General features: G+C 40.8%; 1 protein-coding gene across 1 annotated transcript in view; it reads right to left on the minus strand.

The window, feature by feature from the left end:
* Positions 1-23,414, minus strand: part of LOC116699344 (sickle tail protein) — a 78,074-nt gene that overhangs the window by 34,922 nt on the left and 19,738 nt on the right. Inside the window, exons 2-4 of the mRNA XM_032531879.1 lie at positions 17,093-17,412; positions 6,685-6,865; positions 5,350-5,563 (exon numbers count right to left, since the gene is read on the minus strand). Coding sequence (XP_032387770.1) covers positions 5,350-5,563; positions 6,685-6,865; positions 17,093-17,412 — 715 coding nt within the window. The remainder of the gene's footprint in view (positions 1-5,349; positions 5,564-6,684; positions 6,866-17,092; positions 17,413-23,414) is intronic.

Below are 23,414 nucleotides of genomic sequence, written 5' to 3' on the forward strand. Positions count from 1 at the left end.
TCTCCACAACAACAAAATCTCCTTCCAACTGTGAATCAGCTCTGACTGGCTTTCAGCTAACACGCAGCATCTTCGCTCTCAGCACGCAAACTCTCTCTCTCACACACACACACACACACACACACACACCACACACACACACACACACACACACACACACACACACACACACACACACACACACACACACACCCCACACACACACACACACCAGAGAACTCAGAGTTCTAAGCATGCAACAGTGGTAAGTATAGATGTAATTCTTTAGAAAATTCATACATGATTTTCATATATCAAATTAAGATGGAGGGCTTGGAACCAATGTTGGGTAAATACAGTATAGGCCAAAGGTTTGGACACACCTTCACATTCAATGTGTTTTCTTTATTTTCATGACTATTTACTGTATGAGTGTTACATATAACACCGTAGTAACACCGTAATTTCCCATTTTTTGGGATCAATATCTATCTATCTATCTATCTATCTATCTATCTATCTATCTATCTATCTCTCTCTCTCTCTCTCTCTCCTGAGATATATTCAGTGCCAAGACGACACAACTGAACTGCAGGAGGGAGGTTTTGAAAATGAGCATGCTAACTACCCTTGGGCTTGGAGCCAAAAGGGGCCTCCGTTGGCCAAACTCGATTTATTTTGAACACAATAAGTGACCATTTTGTCTTATTAGATTAAGCCTCGATATGGAAACAATATTGCTACAGTTTATGTTAGAAATATGAATTAAAGTTTGTTTGTTTTTAATGGCAAAAGAGTGAGCCTTTTTGGCACAAATGTTTTTCTACTAATGCTGAAAGGATTGGTGTGTAGGTCAACAGTAGTAAACCACATTCATTTTCGTTCAAATGTTTCAATTACACTTCGAATCAACCTGGAAAAAAAGATAAGAAAAGTAATGCTCAGCAACATCCCCAAAGCCTTTCAAAGTTACAACAACACACGATCATTTGCTCCAAGCCTGTGTCTCATATTTAAACTGAAGAGATACCATGACTGAATAGGACCGTTTTACCCAAACTAATACTCATTTTAACTTTTCCCTATTTCTACAGGGACAACGTACTGTACAGGAATTCACAACATCTGTATTCAAAAAATAATTACTATGATAAACATAACATGGGGGAATGAACGTAGGACATTCCACAGACTAGATGGACTGTCTCGAGGTCACACCATACTGTTATTGTGTATGTGAATATCCGAGATAAACAGAAGGCAGCAGACAGTGAAGGAGGCGTTTCTCTGTCAGCATCTTATCTGTCAGACTAGTGGGAGCAGAACAGCGTCTTGGTGTTCTGACAGAATCAGACCCCCTTACTGACAAAAGCTCTCATAATCCCAATAACTGGCAACGCAGGGGTAGTGTGTACGTAATTGAGCATAAACATAAATAAACATCCCAAAATCTTGGATGGAAAGCAGAGGCATGTTATCAGGACAGCTCTCAGAACACGAAGCATGAGCATGGTCGAAGTCCTCCTGCAGCAGCAGCTCCCAGAAACACATCCATCACCTCAGCTCTGGGCCTGAGCTCTCTGACCAACTGTCTACCAACATGGACATGATGATGTTGTGTATGATCAGTGGAGGCTTACTTTAGGTGGCATTCACACTCGCATTACCAGACGTTCCTCCACAGCACTGTGGAAGAAGGTCTGGCTAGTCCACACAGCATTCCGGGATGGGAGAGAAACATGCTCTGGTTTATTGGCATGTCTTTAAACCAATCACAATCGCCATGAGTGGCGCTAAGCACCAGACAGAGCCACGTCGGTGCCACTGCAGAATAGCCTCAGGAAGGAACTTTTTTGGGTGGAACATGTGTACGTTCAACAGTTGTTTTAGTCGTGCAACAGAAAACTCAGAATGGACAGATAGTCTAGCTAGCTGTCTGGATTTACCCTGCAGAGATCTGAGGACCAGGTAACCATAGTCCTCAGAAATCCACCAGAGTTTAGAATGCCAACACTAAGAAAGTTGAAGGGGACGGACATCTGGCCGAAAATGAGACCTGAACAATCCAAGCAAAAGAAATGTTGTTGACTTCTTTCATACCTCCCTCGTTTGGTCCTTTAAAAACTAACCCTGGAGTGTCTGGTTGCGATCAGACCCAAATACAAGAAGTGTAAAGTAGCATTTACTAGCCTGCAATTATGGACTTAAATATGATTTAAGGAATGATGACTTTTGAACGCCTACGCTGTTCTGTGTGACAACATCACCGTCTCCCACATTGTTTGCCTTCTTCTAATATATCAGAAACACTAAAGCAGAACCAGAAAACCCAGGACGTTATAAATGTGGTCTTGCTCCATTATTTCTGAGACCAGAAGTGTCTGCGAGTTTTGGATTTTCTGTCCAATAAACAAGCGATGGTTTCGATTGCGGACGTGTGTTTACAGGGTTTGGTGCGTTTGACAAAGTGCAGTGAGAAAGCAAACCGAACCAAATGAAAAATGCAACAATGTTGCAGCTTCACCCGCAAATCGCACCAAGTCAACTGAACTATCGGTGTGAAAGCGACCTTTTATAAGTGTATGAGCCAGGTATAGTCTATTATTGATGGACACATTTATTTTGGTCACTTACGGTAATTAGGGCACCTGATGGCGGCGGAGGACATACAAGGGACATCATCTGTTCACCTGGCCTTTTTTTTCACGCTTTTGTGCTATTTGGACGTAGTTTTACACAGTTTAGTGCCGTATTTACATTTTATGACTACTGGACACCTTTTTTGGCCAGTGAAACACTTATGGACTGTCTTGGATGCACAACCTTGTTAGTTTTATCCTGCAAATAAATCTGCAAAACACAGTCATTGGATGCGTAAGTCATGAGCAGCAAGCACATCTGGCAAATTACTTCCCCCTACTCAGCCTCTTGGCGGCCAACGTTTGTTGTTTTCAGATAGTCCCCTAGAATAAGAATCAGAAACACTCAACTGATCACCGCGGTAAAATTGTGTTATGTTACAGCTGCTACAAATGTAGAATTGAAACTTAGAGAAATTATAGGAAAAACAGAATCAAGAAATAATTAAAATTGTTGTTGTGTCATTTTTGGTCAGCCCTACATCTTTTATTGCTGGCCCAGTTTAACATCCAAGACTTTCTAATGGCTCTTGTACCGTGTTTTGCTGTCATGGAGGAAATAAATTCATGATGAGTGAAAATGAATCAGATAAAATTAGCGTCTCGCGTCATCTTTACTGCAGAAACAGGCCGCAGATTGAATTATCTCTCAGGCAGCAAACAATCACAGTTGTTACATAATTTCCTGATAAGAAGCAATTCAAAAAAGCTCACTGCCAGAGAAAATAAATCCCCCCCCCCCCCCCCTTCTGACAGAAGAGCGAGTATGTGATAGGGCTTTTTTATGCGATAAAGTTGTTGAACATCGCAAGAACGATATTATTTGCGATAAACGGATATTAAAGTATGGCGTCTTGCCTTTTTTGCTCCTTCAGTATACCTGCGAAACACAACAAATTACTTGTTGGAGTTTTAATTCCTTTATGGAACAAATTGAATAATGAACTGAACACAAAAGGCTCCAATATATATATTCTTTCAACAAATTCAAGTGCAGTCTTTTGCTATGTGTTTATTGTTTAAGTTGACAATGACAATGATGATTTAAAAAAAAAGATATGGAAACACGCACTGACAAGACATATGTGATGAAGCCAAATTAATAGATGAGTGTTGCGATATTCAGCCTGGTGGGATCCAATTCCCCTGCTTTGACTACAAAACAAAGACCCGCGTAGACCGAATACAAGTCTCTTATCATTTTAAAGTTCTTCTTAGGGACATAAGTATTAATTAAGTTCTTGCTGTAAAGCCCAGAAAGAGGGGTTTTGGGAAGTCAAACTTCAGGCCCTAAGATCAGGCTTAAGAAAATTTAAAAACAAAATTTTAAATACAATTTAAAAAGTCTAACAAAAAAAAAAAGTAACACGCAGTTAGGGCGTTTTCACCCTGTTTGTTTTGCCTGGAGCGTTTTAAATTCTCTAACGGCTCCTTTAGCATTTGTCCCCTCGGCCGGAGGACTGACACAGCGGAACGTTGCCGTCCTGTATTTACATTATTTCGATTTTTTCTGTACATTTTTTTTTTTTGTATTTGTTGTATCTATATTTAAAAGGTAATGCTATTAACATGTTTTTTTTTCCTATTTATTTTTTTTGTTTTGTCTCTTTATTTTTTATCAGTTCTAATTAGTTTTTTTCACCCGTTTTAAAACTTTAGTTTTTATGCTTTTAAAACTACGTCTGGGCAAAGGGTCTCTAATTGTTTATTTGTTTTTGTTTTCTGTTATTTTACGGGGCCAAAGTTTATTGCACGTTTAATTTCAAAAACCCATATGAAAATATATATATATTTTTATTTTATAATTATGTAGCAAAAAATATTTTTAAAAGAAAACTTAGAAATTTATCGTAAACAGGTCCCCGTAGGGTACAAGCAAATATCAAAAAAGGGGAGGACATAAGAGAGTGTTGCGGGCCCCCCTCCCGGGGTGGCGGGGGGCATGGCTTGAACAGTGGCGGATTTTTGAACCCCTTTAACAGGATGGGTGTGAGTTTTTAGAAACAAAAGAACACACACAGGGGAGTTTTAAAAACCTGCGGTGTGTGTTGGGGGTGGTGTGATGCTGCGTGCAAAAAATATTGGGCACTATTTAGTAAATCCACATTCACATACTGTATTGCAAAAAATCAAAATTTGATTTTGTTCGTTTTTCATGTTGAAATCATGAGCGACGGGGGTCGATAGCTACTTTTAAAAAGGGACAGGGCGGTCTTTTTAGGAATCTGTTTTCCTCTCATGGGGTGGCAGATATGTTGTGCACTAAGATAGGGAAGCAGTCCTCTCTTTGATGGGGGGTCAACCCTGATGAAGTTTTCGGGCTGGTAGTGTTTGCCTGAACGTGTTGAGCTCTTCAGCCCGAAAGGCGTGGAGGAGGTAGCTTTGTAGTCTGCTTCCAGTTCGGTGATCGACCCCCAAAAGCCTACATATCTAATTTTAGGTTCACCCTGTTCTGGATTACAGTGACTAGGGAGCACCCATGTTAGTGTACTTTTGTATGTCAGTGCAACTAGGCCTGCACGATTCTGGAAAAAATATGAATCACGATTTTTTAGCTTTGAATTGATATCACAATTCTCTGCCACGATTTTTTTAGGCTCGTAAAATTAAATGATAATCAAAGTCTTTAAAAAAAGTTTAAATCGAAATTATTTTAAAATTAAATTGTGAACAGGGGGATTTTATAAAGATTAATCAGGCAGGCCTGGGTGCAAGTGTGAGTTGCTGCTACAAAAGGCCCCCCCACCTGATGTCCTCCAGGTCGTAGTAGACGTTGCGGCTGGTGTCTTTTATGTAGATGGCCATGTTGGGAGACTGGAGCATCTTCATGGTCAGCTGGTGGGGGAAAGCGGTGACAAACAGGGCACGCAGAGCCTCAGGACTGCTGATCTCAGCGGGAATCCTGACCTGCTTAGTCTCCTCCCCATACTGCAGGTACAACACACCTGACACACACACACACACACACACACACACACACACACACACACACACACACACACACACACACAACACACACACACACACACACACACACACCACACACACACACACACCACACACACACACACACACACACACACACACGGCTTAGTCTCACGCATGCAGGACTGGAAAATGTGATAATAATACATTGTTTTAAAAACCAGTTGTAGATCATAACCTTCATTCCAATAGCATTTTGATGACTATATTGTTTTAACACATAATAGGTTCTACAAGATATGCTTGTCATACGTGTTGGAAAAAGTGCTTCATCACAACTTTAATAGTAAGATGTCCCTGCATGAGATGTCATCAAAATAGCAGCTAGTTTTTATATTATCTGTATTAGTCAGGTTACTTTACAGGTGTTGGCCGTGTGTGTGTGTGTGTGTGTGTCAACCTACTTCTGATTGAACATAGTTAATGCACGAACATCCTGACATTATGAATGGGTAGAAAGAATTAATATTTAGAGGGATGGTGTAGATACAGTACATTAAGGGTGCTTTGATTGAATGGTCGTGTTTTGTTAATTTTTGGGCATTTAGGCCTTTAATAGACAAGGTAGCTGTAGATAGGAAAAGGGAGAATGACGGGGAATGACAAGCAGCAAAGGACCCCAGGTTGAAATCAAGCCGCAGTCGCTGTGGCAAGAACCAATCCTCTGCACATGAGGCGCACGTTCAATCAGGTGAGCTACCCAGGCGCCCCAATCGGTCACATTTTTGAATTTTTTTTTAAATATTTTTTTGTGTGGACTTTTCCCTTTATTAATAACAGTGGACAGACAGGAAAGGGGGGAGAGAGAGAGGAGGGGATAATACGCAGGTCGGATTTGAACCCGGCCGCTGCAAGACTCAGCCTACAGGGGGCGAACACTCTTACTGGGTGAACTAGAGGCTACCCCATGAAACTCAATTTTACACCACTAGTAGGCACATTCCACTGTCTTTCTTAGAGACACAATGTAAACCATTGCTTAGAGCTGAGTACCAGTCTGTGTGTGTGTGTTGTGTGTGTGTGTGTTGTGTGTGTGTGTGTGTGTGTGTGTTGTGTGTGTGGTGTGTGTGTGTCTGCCTACCAGGCAGCCTCTCTCTTGTCTGACCACTTGACCGGCCCACAGGTAGACTGGCTCTGGCTTTACAGCCCCTTGTAAACGGGACTGTGGGGGGCAGCACCTCTCCCTCAGACATGGTCTCTGAAGCAAGAGGGTCCTGCTGCTCGGCCCTGCCCAGTACACCTGCACAGGGGGCGCTCCTCGCCTGGATGGAACGAAAAAGGAAAAAAGAGCAGACTTAAATACACTATTATATGGGATTCTAGTCCTGCAGGGACAATAGTGACGTGGGAATTTAGAAGAGGACAGTGAGCTTGAATGATGATGAGACGGCTTCAAACTTCCACAGTTTGCCTTTTAATACGCAAAGAGACAAACATTTTCACATGTTTTTAGGGATCAGAGGACAGCCTAATGAATTTCCTCTTTTATTTAAATGTACTGTATTAGTGACAGCGAGCAGTCACATGTCTGTAACATCCACATTGCTTGCTTACATAGTCTTCTCCTCCCCTCAGGGCAGTTCACTACACCACAGTCAGATGTTGGATACAGTAATTTGGTAAATAAAAGCCAGGACCACTTTAGTGTTTTTCAGTGGAAAATTAACACTTTATGCAGATACTTCACAACAAATCTGGGAACTGCAGGAGGGCTTTTTATTGTTGAGTTTTTGCCAATCGTTGCGTTTGACATAACAATAAGCATCAGCAGATTAATATAACAATAAGGAGGAACGTGATACAACAGGGACTCCTTTCAGAAGAACATTATAAAGTTTACAATAGGAAAATAAGAAGTTGCTACCGTAAATAGTATGGATCAACAGAAGTACATTTGATGTGATGGCCAATGTATTGATATCATATTGATATGTGGTATAAGACTAGATATTGTCTTAGATTTTGGATATCGTAATATCGCAATATGGTATAAGTGTTGTCTTTTCCTGGTTTTAAAGGCTGCATTACAGTAAAGTTATGTCATTTTCTGAACTTACCGGACTGTTGTAACTGTTTTATTATTGGCCTTTACCCACTTAGTCACTTTGTCCCCATTACTAACGATTATTTATCAAAAATCTTATTGTGTAAACATCTTGTGAAAGCACCAATAGTCAACACTACAATATTGTTGCGGTATTGAGGTATTTGGTCAAAAATATTGGGATATTGATTTTCTCCATATTGCCCTATGTGACGTCTCTCACCTTCCACTCTCAAACTTCAAGCTAGCAAGCTATAGTCTATGCTAAAAAATGGCAGGTTCTAAAGAAAATTTCGGGGAATCATTGTAAAGATTTACAAAGAACATGTTTTCGACATTTACTCTCTAACTGGGACGTTTTGGGGCCGATTGGTGGGGATTGCTGTGGACGTAGCTGTACACGAAGCAATACACTAGGAAGAACATGTGAGGTTTAACCATGTTTCCGGCTAATTTAAATAGCTCACATTACTGTATTGTGTGAACAGTTAACTAATTATTGTGTGAGACGTTTTCTTTTGCAGGGTGCAAATGTTCCACCTAAACAAGTTCCTTCCCGGAGACTATTTAGCAGAGCCACCGTCGCTGCTTCCGGAGCTTAGCGCCGCTTAGCGCCGCTCAAGACGACTGTGATTGGTTTAAAGTAATGAAAACAACCCAGAGCAGTTTTTCCCCTATCCCAGAAACTATGTGTGATGTAGCCAGACCTCATTCCACAGTGCTGTGGAGATAAGTCTGGCAATGCGAGACTAGTGTGTGTATAAAGCAGTGAGTTGATCAGAGGTAATCGGTCTGATGTGGACTTCCTCTTGGCAGCCCAGGCATGTGAAGCGGTCCTGTTAGCAGACACTCTAATCGATCCATGGCCACTGAACTGATGTCTGCAAGCTGACGTGTGCACAAATGCATACACAATGACACATACAGAGACTCGCTCGGATGCACAAAAACACTGAGTCAACACACTGTAATGACAATGTAAGACACACGGGCTAAATAGTGCCCTGTGGCTAACAGCCCACATATCTACAGTATACTCTCCAACATACTAAGATAAATTATATACATCTGTCGGTGCCGGCTCCACTAACATCAAACACTTCACAAGTGTCTGAGAATTAGTGGATGTCACGTGTCTGTAAAGATGCTAAGATATGATGTATGATGGTGTTCTGACACCAGGTCATGCAGAGCTCAGTGATGATGATGTAAGACCAAGCTTAAGATCTGTTCAGACCTAAAACGTGCCGGTATAAGCTGGTGACATACGGTACCAAACAGACTGTTAGGCATTAGCAATTATTAGGGGTGGGAGATGCCTAATGATGCGATATCCCCACGATAGGTATTTGATACAATGCTGTTGCGATTTTTAAACATATTGCAATATTCTGCAATACATTGCAATTTATTACCTTTTTTCCGACTTAAAATATTTCCCAATTTCAAATGATGTCCCCAAAAGGAAACTTTGTCAACATATGTTCTATCTAAAAAGATTGATTTCTCTGTTTGTTCATCTCCCTCCAATCATATTGCTGCAAAAACGGGATTGTCAAGCAGACAGACTGACCATCACATATTATAATAAAAGATTGATACTTGGCGCCTGTGTAGCGACACAGTATTGCCGCCGAAAAATTTGTGATACTAGGCTGTATCGATTCCCCCCCCCACCTCTAGCAATTATTAAATAATTATCAATTGTTTTATGAAATTGTGGTTTCTGTGTTTAGCTAAAGTCATAAGGCGATGACTGTTGATGGTAGTAGTTGATTTTGTTTTGATATGCCAAATTGTGATGATATATGGGATAATTGGTCGGACTGATTAGCTAAAGCTATGCTAGTGGCATTGGCACTTGACTACATGTTCATAGTAACAATGACGAGGGGGAATACAGTTTCATGGTAATAAAGAGGCATTGTTAACTTCATAGGTCGCGTATTTGTGTTTTTACATTATCTGGGTCACATAACAGTGCAACACATTCTCGTGTATGATATTGCACAAAAATGTATGCACACCAAAACGTATGATATCCTTAGAAAATAGGAAGCTGCTCCATGACGGCGAGCAGCAGATGAAAGTCCTGTGTGTTAACGCCCACCCATCCTTCCCGACCACCTCCCTACGCGGCCAGGCGCGTTCTTATACAGCAGCCGTCACTGTGGTGCATACAGCAAAAAAAAGAAACGTGGAATGCTTACGAATTCAGAGATTAAAGTGAAAAACAAAATCTTTTTTTCAGACCAAGTCATAAGCTGTTCACATCTACCTATACAGACAGCAACCGTTTTCAATCGTGCCCTATTGGTTTTTAATGTACAACGAGATGCAGACAGCAAAGTAAAGGGAGTATTGCAGGGGCGTTTCTAGGACTTGAGGAGGTTCGCGGCTTAGCCCAGAGCCATTTAAATAAACTGAATGCAATGGAAAACGGGGATTGGCTTGCCCAGCTTGTTAATAGACACGCGTGTTGCATGTTTATTTTAGCAGGCCAGTTTGTAGATGTTAAATAGTTGTTAAATAGCACCAACATTGTGCCTAATCAAAACTGGACTGGCAACCAAGGGTTATATATATACTGTATATATATGCATTTAAACATTTGCATTTAAAATCCTTAGGAATTAAACTTGCTCTCAAGTTTCTTCTCAAGTTTTTCGCATCTTCACTGTCACATTGTCAATGTGCAGTTCCAACTTCTCGATGGGAAACCTCAAAGACGATAAGGATTTAGAGGAATCAGATCACATTTCATGCAGTGAACATGAGGGCCAGTCAACCTTTTGTCAACACATGGACGTGTCAGAACGTGTTGAGCTTTCTGCCAGGATACATTAGAAAAAGCATCAAGAACCAAAGCTACAAGTACAACCAAGGCTCCACAAAAGTATCAGCCAATAGATTCTAATCAATTCAAAACTAAAACAAGTCTACTTTTAATTCCATGAGAAGCTTGCCATGAACAAACTTTAGTATTAGAAGGGTCAGCTAGTAGGGCCATGTCTCCATGCTCCATTCTTTCCCAATCCTCTCGGTCTCCTCCGCTTCATCTCTCCCTATAATAAAAATCATGGGTTTTTCAGATGTTCTGAATATTTGTAAAGGGTTTCCTCAGGGGTCTGTTTTGGGGCCTCTGTAATTTTCAGATTTTGATGTTAGGAACAGCTTACTTCATCTTTATGCAGATGATACAGTCATGTATTCAGTTGTTTCTTCTGTTGATCTTGGTCGTCAGAATTTACTATCTACTATCTATTTACTATTATCAGATTTCTGTGTAATCCACAGAAAATCTTTTTTTTAATCTTAAATTGACTTTAAACCCATACAAAACAAAGTATATTTTTTTTTTTGTCTGCTATAATAAATAAAAGAGACATCATCACTTTTGATGTTACACAAATCGAAAAAAGTTTCCTGCTACTGGACATTTGGGTGGATGATAAACTGTCTTTTAAACAACACAAACCTGAATTTGTTAAGAAATTAAAGCCAAAAGTGGCATTCTTTTATAGAAATAAATTTTGCCTCACTCAAAGTTGTAGGAAACAGATGGTTTAACTTACGTTTCTATCAGTTTTAGATTTCGGGGATATCAGTTATATGCATGCGGCTTCCTCTACATTGAAGCCACTTGATGCAGTCTTTCACTTTGGCCTAAGACTTGCTGGTGAGGGATTCAGAACCCACCACTGTCTCCTTTATCGAAATGTAGGCTGGACTTCCTTGGCTCTAAGAAGGGAGCCACACTTTATTCTATCAATCTACAAAGCCTTGGTTAAAAAATACCTGTATATTGAAGAAGATTGCTGATGGATGAAGGATATATAATCTGTAGTAGTGGTGGTAGTATAAACATTGCATTAAAACTTGCGTGTGACAAATAATGCATATGTCAAAATCTAACAAACTCTGATTTATAGGTATATTTTTTTAATCACGGATGGAAATGTACATAAAAAAACTGTTGCATCGAGATGCATCAATAATCAGTCTGGAATTGGCCTCGGAATCAAATTGAAATCTAAGATGCCAAGAGATTCCCACCCCTAATAGTCTGTGTACTCCTGACAGTAGAATAAGCCATTATGAACATATTTAAAGGCCCAGTCAAGCAACAGAAAGAAAACTACCGTAATATACCGTAAAACTGCCAGAATCTTAAAAAATACAGGGATATAAATTGTTGGTCATACCGCCCAGCACTGATAATATATAAACAATCAAGTCTCTTGCTGTTGCCCGAACTTGTCGGCCATTTTTTTGCTATCTTTGCGGCCACTTCTTACCCTAAAGTTGTTTCTTCACTTCCGGCAGCTTAGCCACATGACAAAATCACCAACATGTCACTCGCTTGCTGTGAATTCTCTAGACAACCAGCTGGGCTCAATCAGACAGGGACGCGAGCACGCGCGGGGCAAAAAAACACATTAGTGCTGCTTTTTTTACCCCTCACACATTTTTATATTCAAATGTCTGTTTTTTATTAACAATTCAGTTACAATTTGATTATACAACTACATTTAAAACATCCGCTGACAGCCCTAGGTTGGAAGCTCATTCAGTCCTACTCAAAAATGTGTTTGCAGTGTGCAAATATGTGCCTGCAGCACCCAGCCATACACAAACACACACATCCTTTAAATGATTGCATACGATTAATGCTGACGTTAAGCACAAGATGTACCTGTGGTGAGGAAGGAGCTTCCATCAGAGTGGAGGTGGATGTAATGAAAGGTTGAGGGCAGACAGGTCATCACTCAAACCACCACTCTGTGTTTAAAGTGAATCGGTCTGGCTCTGTCACATTACACGCCACAAACTCCAAGCTGACTGCATGAAGGAAAACAACTGCGGACTGCCTGAAGCACTCAAATCCACAGACATTAAACACACACACACACACACACACACACACACGCACACGCACACGCACACGCACACGCACACACACACACACACACACACAGTTATTGTTGTACAACCCTATAAAACCATGCTAAGTGTTCCTGACACACATACAGTTTGTTCCCACCTTAGAGTCAATTTAAGTTTTGAGGACTGCTAATTACAGACATGAGGGAAGTTGACAAGCCAGATTATTTCGCCCCCATGCTGCAACTTAAAATAAGGATTGATGATGGGTTTTAGAGCTGTCACGTGCCACTAAACATAAGTCACAGACCAGTGGAATTTGCCTTGTCAGTGCAGTTCAGCAGTTTAAGTATATGTACAGTATGACACTCATTTTTGATTCCAACACACCTCGACATTTTATTTTTAAAATGTAAAACCGAAGATCTTGTTGAATAAGATACTAGTAATTTTTATTGAAACACTTGACTAGGGTACATCTTTTCTATTTAATGAAGTACTATGATCTGTTGATTTAGCAATCTTGTGTATAATCTTTGATGGTTGGTTGATGACCTAATTCTCAACACACATGGAAACTTGCTCATTGGATGATCAAATTCTTTTTCTCTATCGTTTTTTTAGCAGTCATTCTACTCATTGACAGTTAAAGAAATATCTCCAGCTGATCTGAGTGCTGCTTGGGGAGTGCCATGTGCACACCGAGCCCAGTACAAGAGCCCGAAGGGAACAAAAGTCAAAGTAAACAACCACTGTATACCGTCCACATTACAGAGGGGCTGTCACAATGTGTTGGGATCACACACATTTTTCACACCGAGATGTGATCACTATGTTAAAACAACTGTCAAGTTCTAAAAGATGTCAAAATCAAATGGCTGGTCAGATTCATATGTCCTGTTCATATATTCTTTGATCAGATTGTTCCTGATCCGGAGTAAATCAAGATTTTGCTATCTAATTTACCTTCCCTTCATCCTTCCCTCCCTCCATCCATCCTTGGACCAAAGAAAACCTTCTTCCTACTCTACATAAACATCCATGACCCTGAACCGAACCCTGAAGACAGTGTTTACCCTATAGCAGTCTGGATCAACATAGGTGCATTTCCACGCTTTATGTTAGGCTTTGCCCCTCCGCCTCCACTCTCTGTGTGTGTTGACGTCATTAAAATCTCTCGCTTCTGCTGCTGCTGGCTAACAACTGACGAGTAGTATGCTCCATGTAAACGGAGTAACCTCCAGATTCTCATGAAATTAAACAGCCTGATTATATATTTTTTTAAGATTATTTTAGGGGCATTTCCACCTTTTTAATCGACAGGACAGCTCGGATATGAAAGGGAAGAGAAAAGGGGAAAATGTGCAGGTTGGACTTGAACCCTTGACCCTCTGTGTTGAGGAATAGAACTCCACACATGTGCACCCGTGCAAAAAACTGAGCTAACCGGCCACAGCCTGATTTCATATAATCATTTGATATGTCTTCTTTTTGAGTCCATGTCTGATGGTTGTATTTGTGGTGTAGCCAAAATTTACTCCACAGCACTGTGGAGAATATTTCAGTAAATATTCAAACATAGGCTCAATATTATTTTTCACATTATCTCCTTTAAGAATGAAAAAAAACAAGTCTATATCTGGAGATCTATTATTATCCTTTCGGGTCAGATTGCTTGCAGGTTTTTAATTGCTTGGCCACATTAATTATTATGACTCATTTGAATGCATTTTGAGTTATCTCAAAAGTAATTGTACATCCAAGTTTCAAATGTTTGGCTGCTGGCACATCCTTGCCATGCCTGTGCACATGTGCCCGCAGGTGCTCTGCACCAACCCGCTCCAGGTGTGATGAATGGCGTCCTAAAGGAAACACTTTTCATTCCGTCACACAATTAAGTGTTAAGTTATGCTATTCTAGTTTAACATCATCCTGTATACTAATACTAATAGGTCTACTTGGACTAGTACTTATGCTTTTCATTCGCTACCACTCTCTATACGCTAACTCCTGGAAAGAGTGGCGGGAATCGTAGGCTACAGCAAAACTATTATTCGGCATTTCATTAAAATACCCATGTTTGGTGTATTAGACTGACGCCGAACGGAGGAGCAGACAGCAGCGCTTACTTTATTGTCCCTTGTTTCATTTTTTGGATGGATTAATTGTCACTAAACGACGCAACAGAAAATTGACAGATGTTAAATGGAGTGTGGCGCTCCACGCCTCTCCGTAGAGCCGAAAGCCACCAAACAACCGCATGATGTGTTGATAGAGAACAGCAGCAGCTCGTTAGTCCGGCTTAGCGTTGGCATCGAGTCTAGCCTACTGTAGCTAGACAGAGGCGTTACTGTGTAGCTACAAAAACGCATTGGTTAGTGTGGCTACTTTCTTCACTTCTTTCAAACAGTTACGACTTTCGGTCAGTGGACATGTTGCTTGGTTAAAAGTTATATGTAAATAGCTTACCTGGAGGCAGGGCACGCACTGAGGGTTGTCGCTTCAAAGTGCTAACTTTAACGTTAGCTAACGTAGGCTAACTCAGGGGTAAAATCAAGTCCAAGCTCTTCACGTTGTCTCTTCGCCTCTCGGACTTTTGTTTTGGTTCTATTTTTGCAGGATATTTCCAAGTGTCAGAGTCAGGTGCATTGGAAAAACACCACCTCTCTGTCACTGCCTCTCTCTCTCTCTCTACCTGCTGCTGGTGCACTGTTACAACAAAACTCCACCTCAGTAGATAATGCTGGCTTTACCAGTCTGACGAGCAGAGCAGTCCAACTTGTCAACTTTATGGCATGACACACACACTTAGACGCCAAGTCAGTCTTGTATAAAGTAGACTACTTGAAAGCAATACTTGAGTAAAAGTTTCTTAAAAATGACCTTGGTAGAAGTTTAGAAGAAGTTTTTTTTTTAGTAAAAGTCTTAAAGTATCTGATATTTAGGCCTACTGAACTAAAGTCGCAAAAAACCTTTCTGATATAAAATTATTAGAAGTAAAACAAAAACAAAAAACTCTGATTATGAACTTTACTGTGGCTTCTTCATATTGAAGCAACACACACAGACACACAATTCAAGTAGTACATCAGATTAGTAGCCTATAAATGTCACTTCTTCAATGTCACTGCTTCATCTCTGCAGAGACTTTTGGCTTACTTATCATCAAGATAAAGTTAAAAGAGGGCAGCAACACCTTCTTTTTGTTTGAAACTAGCTAAACACACCTTCAGGCCCAACACTGAACAACCTGACTACACTGTATCAGGCTGGGGGGGCTTAAGAAAGCCCAATAAGACCGAGCTATCCTCTTTTTGTGTGATCAACAATTCACATTTTTTATTTTAACAACATACAAAACATACAACTCGCAACATGAACACACTGTCATCATCACCCACCCAGACAAAAATCAAGAAAAGAGGACACAGTGACCACAGTATTCAAGACCGTCAACCAAATAGTGACAAAATAGAGAATAAACCAAATAAACACATAAACACAATGACACCACCATAAGCCTATCATACACGTCCTCCCCGGCACAAAGCTTCTTAGGAGCCCTCCAGAAAGCTCATGTACTTTACCCATTTTCTAGCATAGACATCCAACCAGGCAAGCAGTCCAGCGATCTCACAAACCCACTCCTGGATTGAAGGCAACCCTTCCTTCTTCCATCCTTGTAAAATAATGTCTGGCGAGCCGTCCTCATTTGAATGTAATGAAGTTGCTTCCATCCGGCCGCAGATACCGTCTGCTTATGTGCAGGACCAATAGGCTCAAGTCCTATCGGCCCTATTAAACAGAGTACAGTTATGTAAACCTTTTAGCCATCTATTAATAAAAAACAGTAAGTGATGTTAATCCAATACAAATTCAGCAAATATCTTCTGAAGGCATGTCCTTCCAGTAAAAGAGTTTTTTTAGGATTGTTGCGGGCAAATGCCCTTGATTACGCGGCATGTTTTCACAAAACATGCGATGGAACGTGTAGGATATTGATGCAATTTTATGCAATGAAATTGCGGGAACTTGTGTGTAATTACGTTACTTCACAACGTTCCCATTGCAACTGGAGAAAATGGCTGCTCTTGTGTGAAGTAAACGCGACATTTTTCAACTTTCTGCAAAGATACATGTGACTTTTTTTGCGGGGATTATGAAATCATGCAAGCCCCGCATTATTTTGCCCGGAAATCTATTTATGCGGCGAAAGTGTGGCGTATTTGAAAAAATGCGACCCCCGCATAAATACGCAGACTTCGGCTGATTGTGCATTGAATTATGCAATGGAATAATCATGTTTTTCTGGGGGGAATGAAAAGGTCACCTACCTCTCTATTTTGTGTGTCAATGAAAAAAAAATCTGGTGTTAATACGGGCCACAAAACACTATTCCAGGCCATTGGCAACGATGATATGGGGGAGCCAGTATGGGAATATATCCGACCGGCCAGTAGTCATCTGCCTCTGAATTTGGGAGTGAATCTTCTGGGGTGGGGGGGGGGTTGTTTGGCAGTTGAGTTCAATCAGCATCACCCACTGCACCTTTAAATCTCACCTGTTCCCTCATGCGGTCCTGGTGTCCCATGATAATGGCAGCATGGTGAGGGTACTTCTGCCTCAGGTGGTCCAGGAACACCTCCTTCTTCCTCTCCACGTCCGAGTGCTGCATCATGAGGCTGTCCAGCTGTTTGTCCCTGCAGCCGGCGTGGGCAGCGGTGAAGTAGCTCCGAGGCAAGGTGCTGGGAGAGCGTGGAGCTGAACCACAGGACGAGAAGTCCTGGTTACAGAGCGGTTTCTTGTGCAGCAGACGCTCAGCGCTGCTGTCCACAGCCGTAGGAAAACAAGAGGGTACCCTGGATTGGGAGCCTCCAGGATCTGAGTTGGGTGGATGAGAGAGGAAAGGAGTAAGGAAACAAGATGAGAGTACAGAGAAAAAAAGAAAAGAAAGTGTAAGACAGGACAAGATAAGACAAGATAACATGGCAGAGTGCAATGCGTGGAGGTTGGAACTGTCACAGTGTGTCATCCACTTTGACATGCCAAAACTTAATATGCTGAAATACTGAATATATATTTATACAATCTGCCATGTCTCTGAACCTCATCCAGTTTCATTTGAATTCAAACTGCATACACACTCTGGAGGGATTTAATTATGTGAAGTAAACCCACGTCTGAATCAGGGTTATAGTAAAATAAACTAAAATAAAAAAGCAATCACAAATGTTTTAGTAAACTGAAAATAAACTAGCTACAATTAAACTATACAAAATTATTATAATCATTGGAAAAGCTGACAAAAAAAAAAAAAAGTGAATGTCCTCTGAGCTTACATTCAAATCAATTGATAAATAGTCATGGCCAGCAAACTGCTACATGTACAATAAGGGACTTCATTGTAAAAAGTAAAAAAGTTTTTTTTACTGTTTTACTCTTTTTTTGTATGGATCGGTTGCTGTGTGCTGTCAATAATAATACTAATGTAAATCTTATTAATCCCAGGGGAAATTACAGTGTCTTCACTCTCTTAACAACAGTGGTATTACACACAGGCCTGATTTACACACACATGCTCAGTACCTATACGTGCACTAATGGAGAGATGTCAGAGATGGAACGGCACCCCAAGCAGTTGGGGGTTCAGTGCCTTGCTCAAAAGCCTCTTGGCAGTACCCAGGAGGTGAACTGGCACCTCTCCAGCTACCAGTCCACCATGGGGACTTGAACCCGTAACCTTCCATTTCCCAACCCAACTCCCCACTGACTGAGCTACTGAAATGTGCATCAGTGTGAGGGTAAGTGCTACGATAATCACGGAACAATATGCAGCTTTGCAGATGAGAACAACAGATTCAGGGAAGCTAAAAAAATAAGATCCAGCTCAGCAATCATTCAACTTCAGATGCTTGTCCGCACACAGCTGGAGGGGGACTGCCACATGGTGTTTTGCAGGAAATTACAAGAGTTTATGTAGGCTAAGTATCTGAAGCCTGAATAATACTGTTCAAGGTGAGAAACAGGACAGGAAGTAGATTGATGAAATTATCTAGTTAGTTCCTAATAGAGAGGCAAAGTCCCTTCTCCTTTCAGTGGACCACCATGGGACCTTATTTTGGAAAAGATATTTACGGTAGTACAAACGCAATTTTTAATCCGTTTGAATTGAGCCATGGATTATTTTATTTAAAAGATATTTTCTGGAAAGTCTCAGTTTGTCATAAAGTTTATTAAAGTATATGACAATGTGAAAATACATCATTAGAAAGAGTACACACTTCAAACTTGCACGGGTGATGTCTCGCTGAAGACCTATTACAAACGTTGACTTATCTTCTCTTGCACAATTATCTTTTAAATTGTCGAACATCATACGTTTAATTCATGGCTCAATTCAAACAGGATCATAAAATCAATTGTTCACCACCATACATACAGTATTTTTTCCAATATAAGGTCCCATGAGGTCCACTGGAATGGGTAGGGACTTCACCTCTAAGTACAATGTGTCAGCACATGCATTAACCGGCCCAATGTTAACGACTTCAAGCAGTTTGTTTCTTCATTCACCTGTTCCACAAGTGTAGTCTTTGCTGAAAGAGGCTAAAAAGTGCCTTAAATGTTTGGGAATAATACATTTAATACACACACACACACACACACAGAGAGCGAGAGAGAGAAAGAGAGAGAGAGAAAGAGAGGGAGAGAGAGAGAGAGAGAGAGACATATACTTCTGTCTCCCAAACCAACAGAACTGGCTGATGGCATTGTACAGCCTGAATGTGTGATTGGACAAAATAATTAGTTCAGTCTAAATGCCACCCATCCAGCCCTAACTACAGTTTGCTGCTCCGGCTTCTGTGACTGATGCTGTCTACAGAGCTGGCATTTTACAATGTCAGACCTGCAGGCTCACACACACGTGTGTGTGTGTGTGAGCCACCACACACTGTAAAAAATGAATTCGCAGCAGAGGTGACACATCGGTGGTGCAGAAACTCTGCACAAGTGGCCGTCCGTCCAAACCACACTCTGACTCTGACTTCAGTTGTGAAATCAAACACAAACTGGATGCCAACTGCTGTTATTTAGAAGTAAGCAGCGTAGAAGAATTGTCCATGACTGTTTTGTTTTGGTTTACAGTCTGTATATTGTTAGATTGGATTAGTTTAGTTTCCCTAATCTCCTTTCAGCAGCAGCTGAATGGAGCTGTGGACTTGTGATGTCTGTTCAATGGACAGATATTTTCAAGAGGTTACACAATAACACCCATGCAAGAAATATCCCAGAGAAAACGTAGAGATAGAGTGCAGCTAAGTCCCGCCCCAGTCAAATATGTAGCCTTGTACTGCATGAAGGATCCTCCTTGTCAATTGCGTTGTCACTGCCCAATGTAAGTCGAGTGCAGATTTGAGTCGCGCATGCTCAGATGTAAACGGTTTACAATAACAGAAGATGGAAATCATTTCAAAAACGTTTTAGCTATCTATAATTGTTTGATTGCTAACGTTAGCTCAAAACACCATTCCACTGACAGCCTGTGTTGTATTTGATGCTAACTTGTATCCAGCAGTGAAAAAACTTGGTTAAGTAAGTCAATTTTTACTGTATTGACATTACAGAAGTCTCTCGTTAGCATCTTGTATGCTACTTGTCGCAAAGTGACGCATGCGCAACTCACATCTGCACTTGCCTCACATTGGTCCAGTGACACCGTCTGCTAGCAAACATCAACAGAAAAATGCCTTAAATGCCTGCTGTATGGTGTAGATCCTACTACCGACAAAGTAAAGAACCCATAGCTTCATTTTTATGAGCCGCCAAACCGAAAAACTGAGCTTTTATGAAGAAAAGCTTTCTTTGTAAAGTGGATACAAACGTGAGGAATCCTCAGAAAGAATGGGAAGACTGTGGGATGCTGACACCAAGCTAACTTTATACACACGTACAACTTTGAAGCAAGCATTTTGTTACCAAGTCAAATATCCACATGTCAACAATATCTTGTATAATGTTCTATATCTTTGATTGTGCCGCTGATTGTTTTTCCCTCTGGTGGCCGTAGTTCTTAGAGTATACACACTCAGTCTCTATGGGTTAACATCTCTGTGCTTGTTAAGCTTTTCAGTTAATAGTAATGACAATAATAATATTAATGTAATAGGTACTTCTTATTTAATGATAGTTAAAGTTCACAATTTCTTCAGTAGATGAGGAGGAAGGATATTGTATGATGTCTATGGTGATTCCCACCCTTAGTGGAGAGCCCCTCTGGAACAAAGGACCAATCTGGGATTGAAGGGTCGAGCCAAGTCTCCATGAAAACCATAACGTTACAGTTTGGAGGAGGAGCTCGAGAATATACTGAGAATTTAAAAAACTAGTACTTTAGGAGTATCTTGTTTTTTGTTATATTTTCTTAACGGATTTCTTGTAGAGTACGGATAAACATGTGCTCATACACACATGTTGACATTTGGAGTTGTCCTGGAGCTTTGCTGTCGAATGAGGACACTGTCACTCACTGGTTGGATGAAAAATGCCTTTTTAGCATATCGCTGGAAGGTTTTATTTCATTGTGTGTGGTAGCTACTACATGTATTCTTATATTCTGAACATACTGTATGTACTCATTGAAATTTATTTGTATTTTAAATGAAAAAAAGAAGTTATTCCACAAAAAACCCAACACAACATACAAGATGTGTAGACATATTCTCATCTCCCTCCCCCATCTAGCTTCTGTAATGTGACATGACATATGTTGATCAAAACTTTATTTATTGATGACTTTAAATCAATATAAAACACAGATGTCCACCAAGGAGAACATTGCCTAAATGACAATTTTTAGTTTCGGGGACTGAAGACACATTTCTCAGAACATCTAATCCCTAACTAGGAGGACCAGACGTCCCGAAAAATTTGGGACAGTCCCGAAATCCAAGCAGTTGTCCCAATTCCCGAATCTTGCCCAAATTGTCCCAGTATTTTGAGCAAAGTCTCAAGAGGACACGCTCCACTAGTTATAGTCTGATAGAACATTATAAACTGTTCATGGTGTGTGGCCTGGTTGGTACAGTGGGTAGAGCAGGCGCACATGTACTTTGAGGTTTGTGCCTCAACGCAGAGGTCCAGGCTTTGAACCCGACCTGTGACTATTTCCTGCATGTCTTTCCCCTTTCTCACCTAACTGTCCTGTCAAAAATTAAAAGAGGTGGAAAAGCCCCCCCCCCCAAAAAAAAACCTGTTCTTTGTGATGGAGTTGTCCTGCAGCCAGCTTCCGTTGGCTGCTCATTGCCTGCAACAGTGAGTAGGCGGCTGGGCGTGAATTTTGATAACACACATTGATATTTTTTTGTTCATTCATTGTTAAAAAGGAGACACAGGCTGGTGTTCTGGGACCCGATGAACATGCAGCTACAAAAGCAAAAATTTCTCTGCAGGTACCGGGAGGACTAGGTAGGGAAATACCCCTGGATTACTGCAGTTTTACATGATGCAAACAAAGCATATGAAAGGAAGGAGTTTGGTTGGAGCGCCTTGTGTGTATGGTGGGTGTGTGTGTGTGTGTGTGGTGTGTGGGTGTGGTGTGTCTTTCTCTGTCATAGGCTTTAAAGCGCACTTGGAGTAAGTAAAGTCTGCTGGTCCCAACCTGGCCATTCGTGCACGGGGGGGGGGGGGGTGTCACACTACTTGACTCAGATGACAAATCTGAGTCAGTAGATTCACACGGACACCAGGATGCAGCAACCATGGACTGGCCTTTAGGATAGGGCCTCTGACGTTCCTCATCTTATGACTCACCTCATTTTTGGGTCCTGCATCAATATTTAGTAAGCAAAGCATCATCCGGTACATTTCCTGCTTAAGTTTACTGATGCATTGCTTCATTTTGATTGATGGTATTCATTATATTTTCTAACACAGCTGTCTTCTGTGTCAAACCTTCCCAGTGCCTCCTCTCATCGCCGATAAACTTAATCCATTCAGTCCATACCGGCAAAGCAACTCAGGCTGAAAACATTTCCTCCAGCGTGACTGCTGGACTCTCGCTCTCACCAGATTCTGTTCTCAACGAGGCTTAAGCGGTGCTGAATTCAGTGCTATATTAGTCACACAGATTTAAGGAATCGTGTAGTAGTATTTCTCTTCAGCACCCAGAGGAGCCTGTTTAGAGGAAGGCTGCTCCTGCCAAAGGGTCAGACCAGCAGACTCAAGAACTCTTTTGTCCCTCATGCCATCAGACTATACAACTCCTCACTCGGGGGGGGGGGGGGGATATAGGGCAGAGGGGAAATTCATACATACATACATACATACACACCTGGATTTAATTAATACCTTTATTAATACCACTTTAACTTGAACACTTGACTCTACACTGACACTTTCAACTGATAATTTATGGTTAATGTCTTTTTATGTCTTTTTATTGACGAATGTTCTTATTGTTCTTATTATTATTACTGTCATTTTTTTCTTTTCTTGCTAAAACGGATGCTGGAAATTTCAATTTCCTTGCGGGAGTCATCCCAAAGGAATAATAAAGAGAAGCCTAAGTCTAAGTCTTAGTGCAGACATGACTCACATCTTGTGTTCGGACATGATCACATGATATATTATTGGTATTATTGATTAACCCTCATGTTGACCTCGGGTCAAATTGACCCGTTTTCCTATATCAATGTTCTTTTTAATTCCCCAAAATAACATGATTGATTCCAACACTCTTTGGCAAGTACAAATCTCTACTTTCATTAATTTTGGGGCTTCTTTTTTGAAATAGTAGTGAGTAAAAGTTGACATATTCCAGTCTGTGATTATCCATCAACATCCATTCCTTTGATTTCAGTCTAAATAATTCCTAATTTCTGCTT

The sequence above is a fragment of the Etheostoma spectabile genome, chromosome 12 (assembly GCF_008692095.1).
Source record: "Etheostoma spectabile isolate EspeVRDwgs_2016 chromosome 12, UIUC_Espe_1.0, whole genome shotgun sequence".
Lineage (NCBI taxonomy): Eukaryota > Metazoa > Chordata > Actinopteri > Perciformes > Percidae > Etheostoma > Etheostoma spectabile.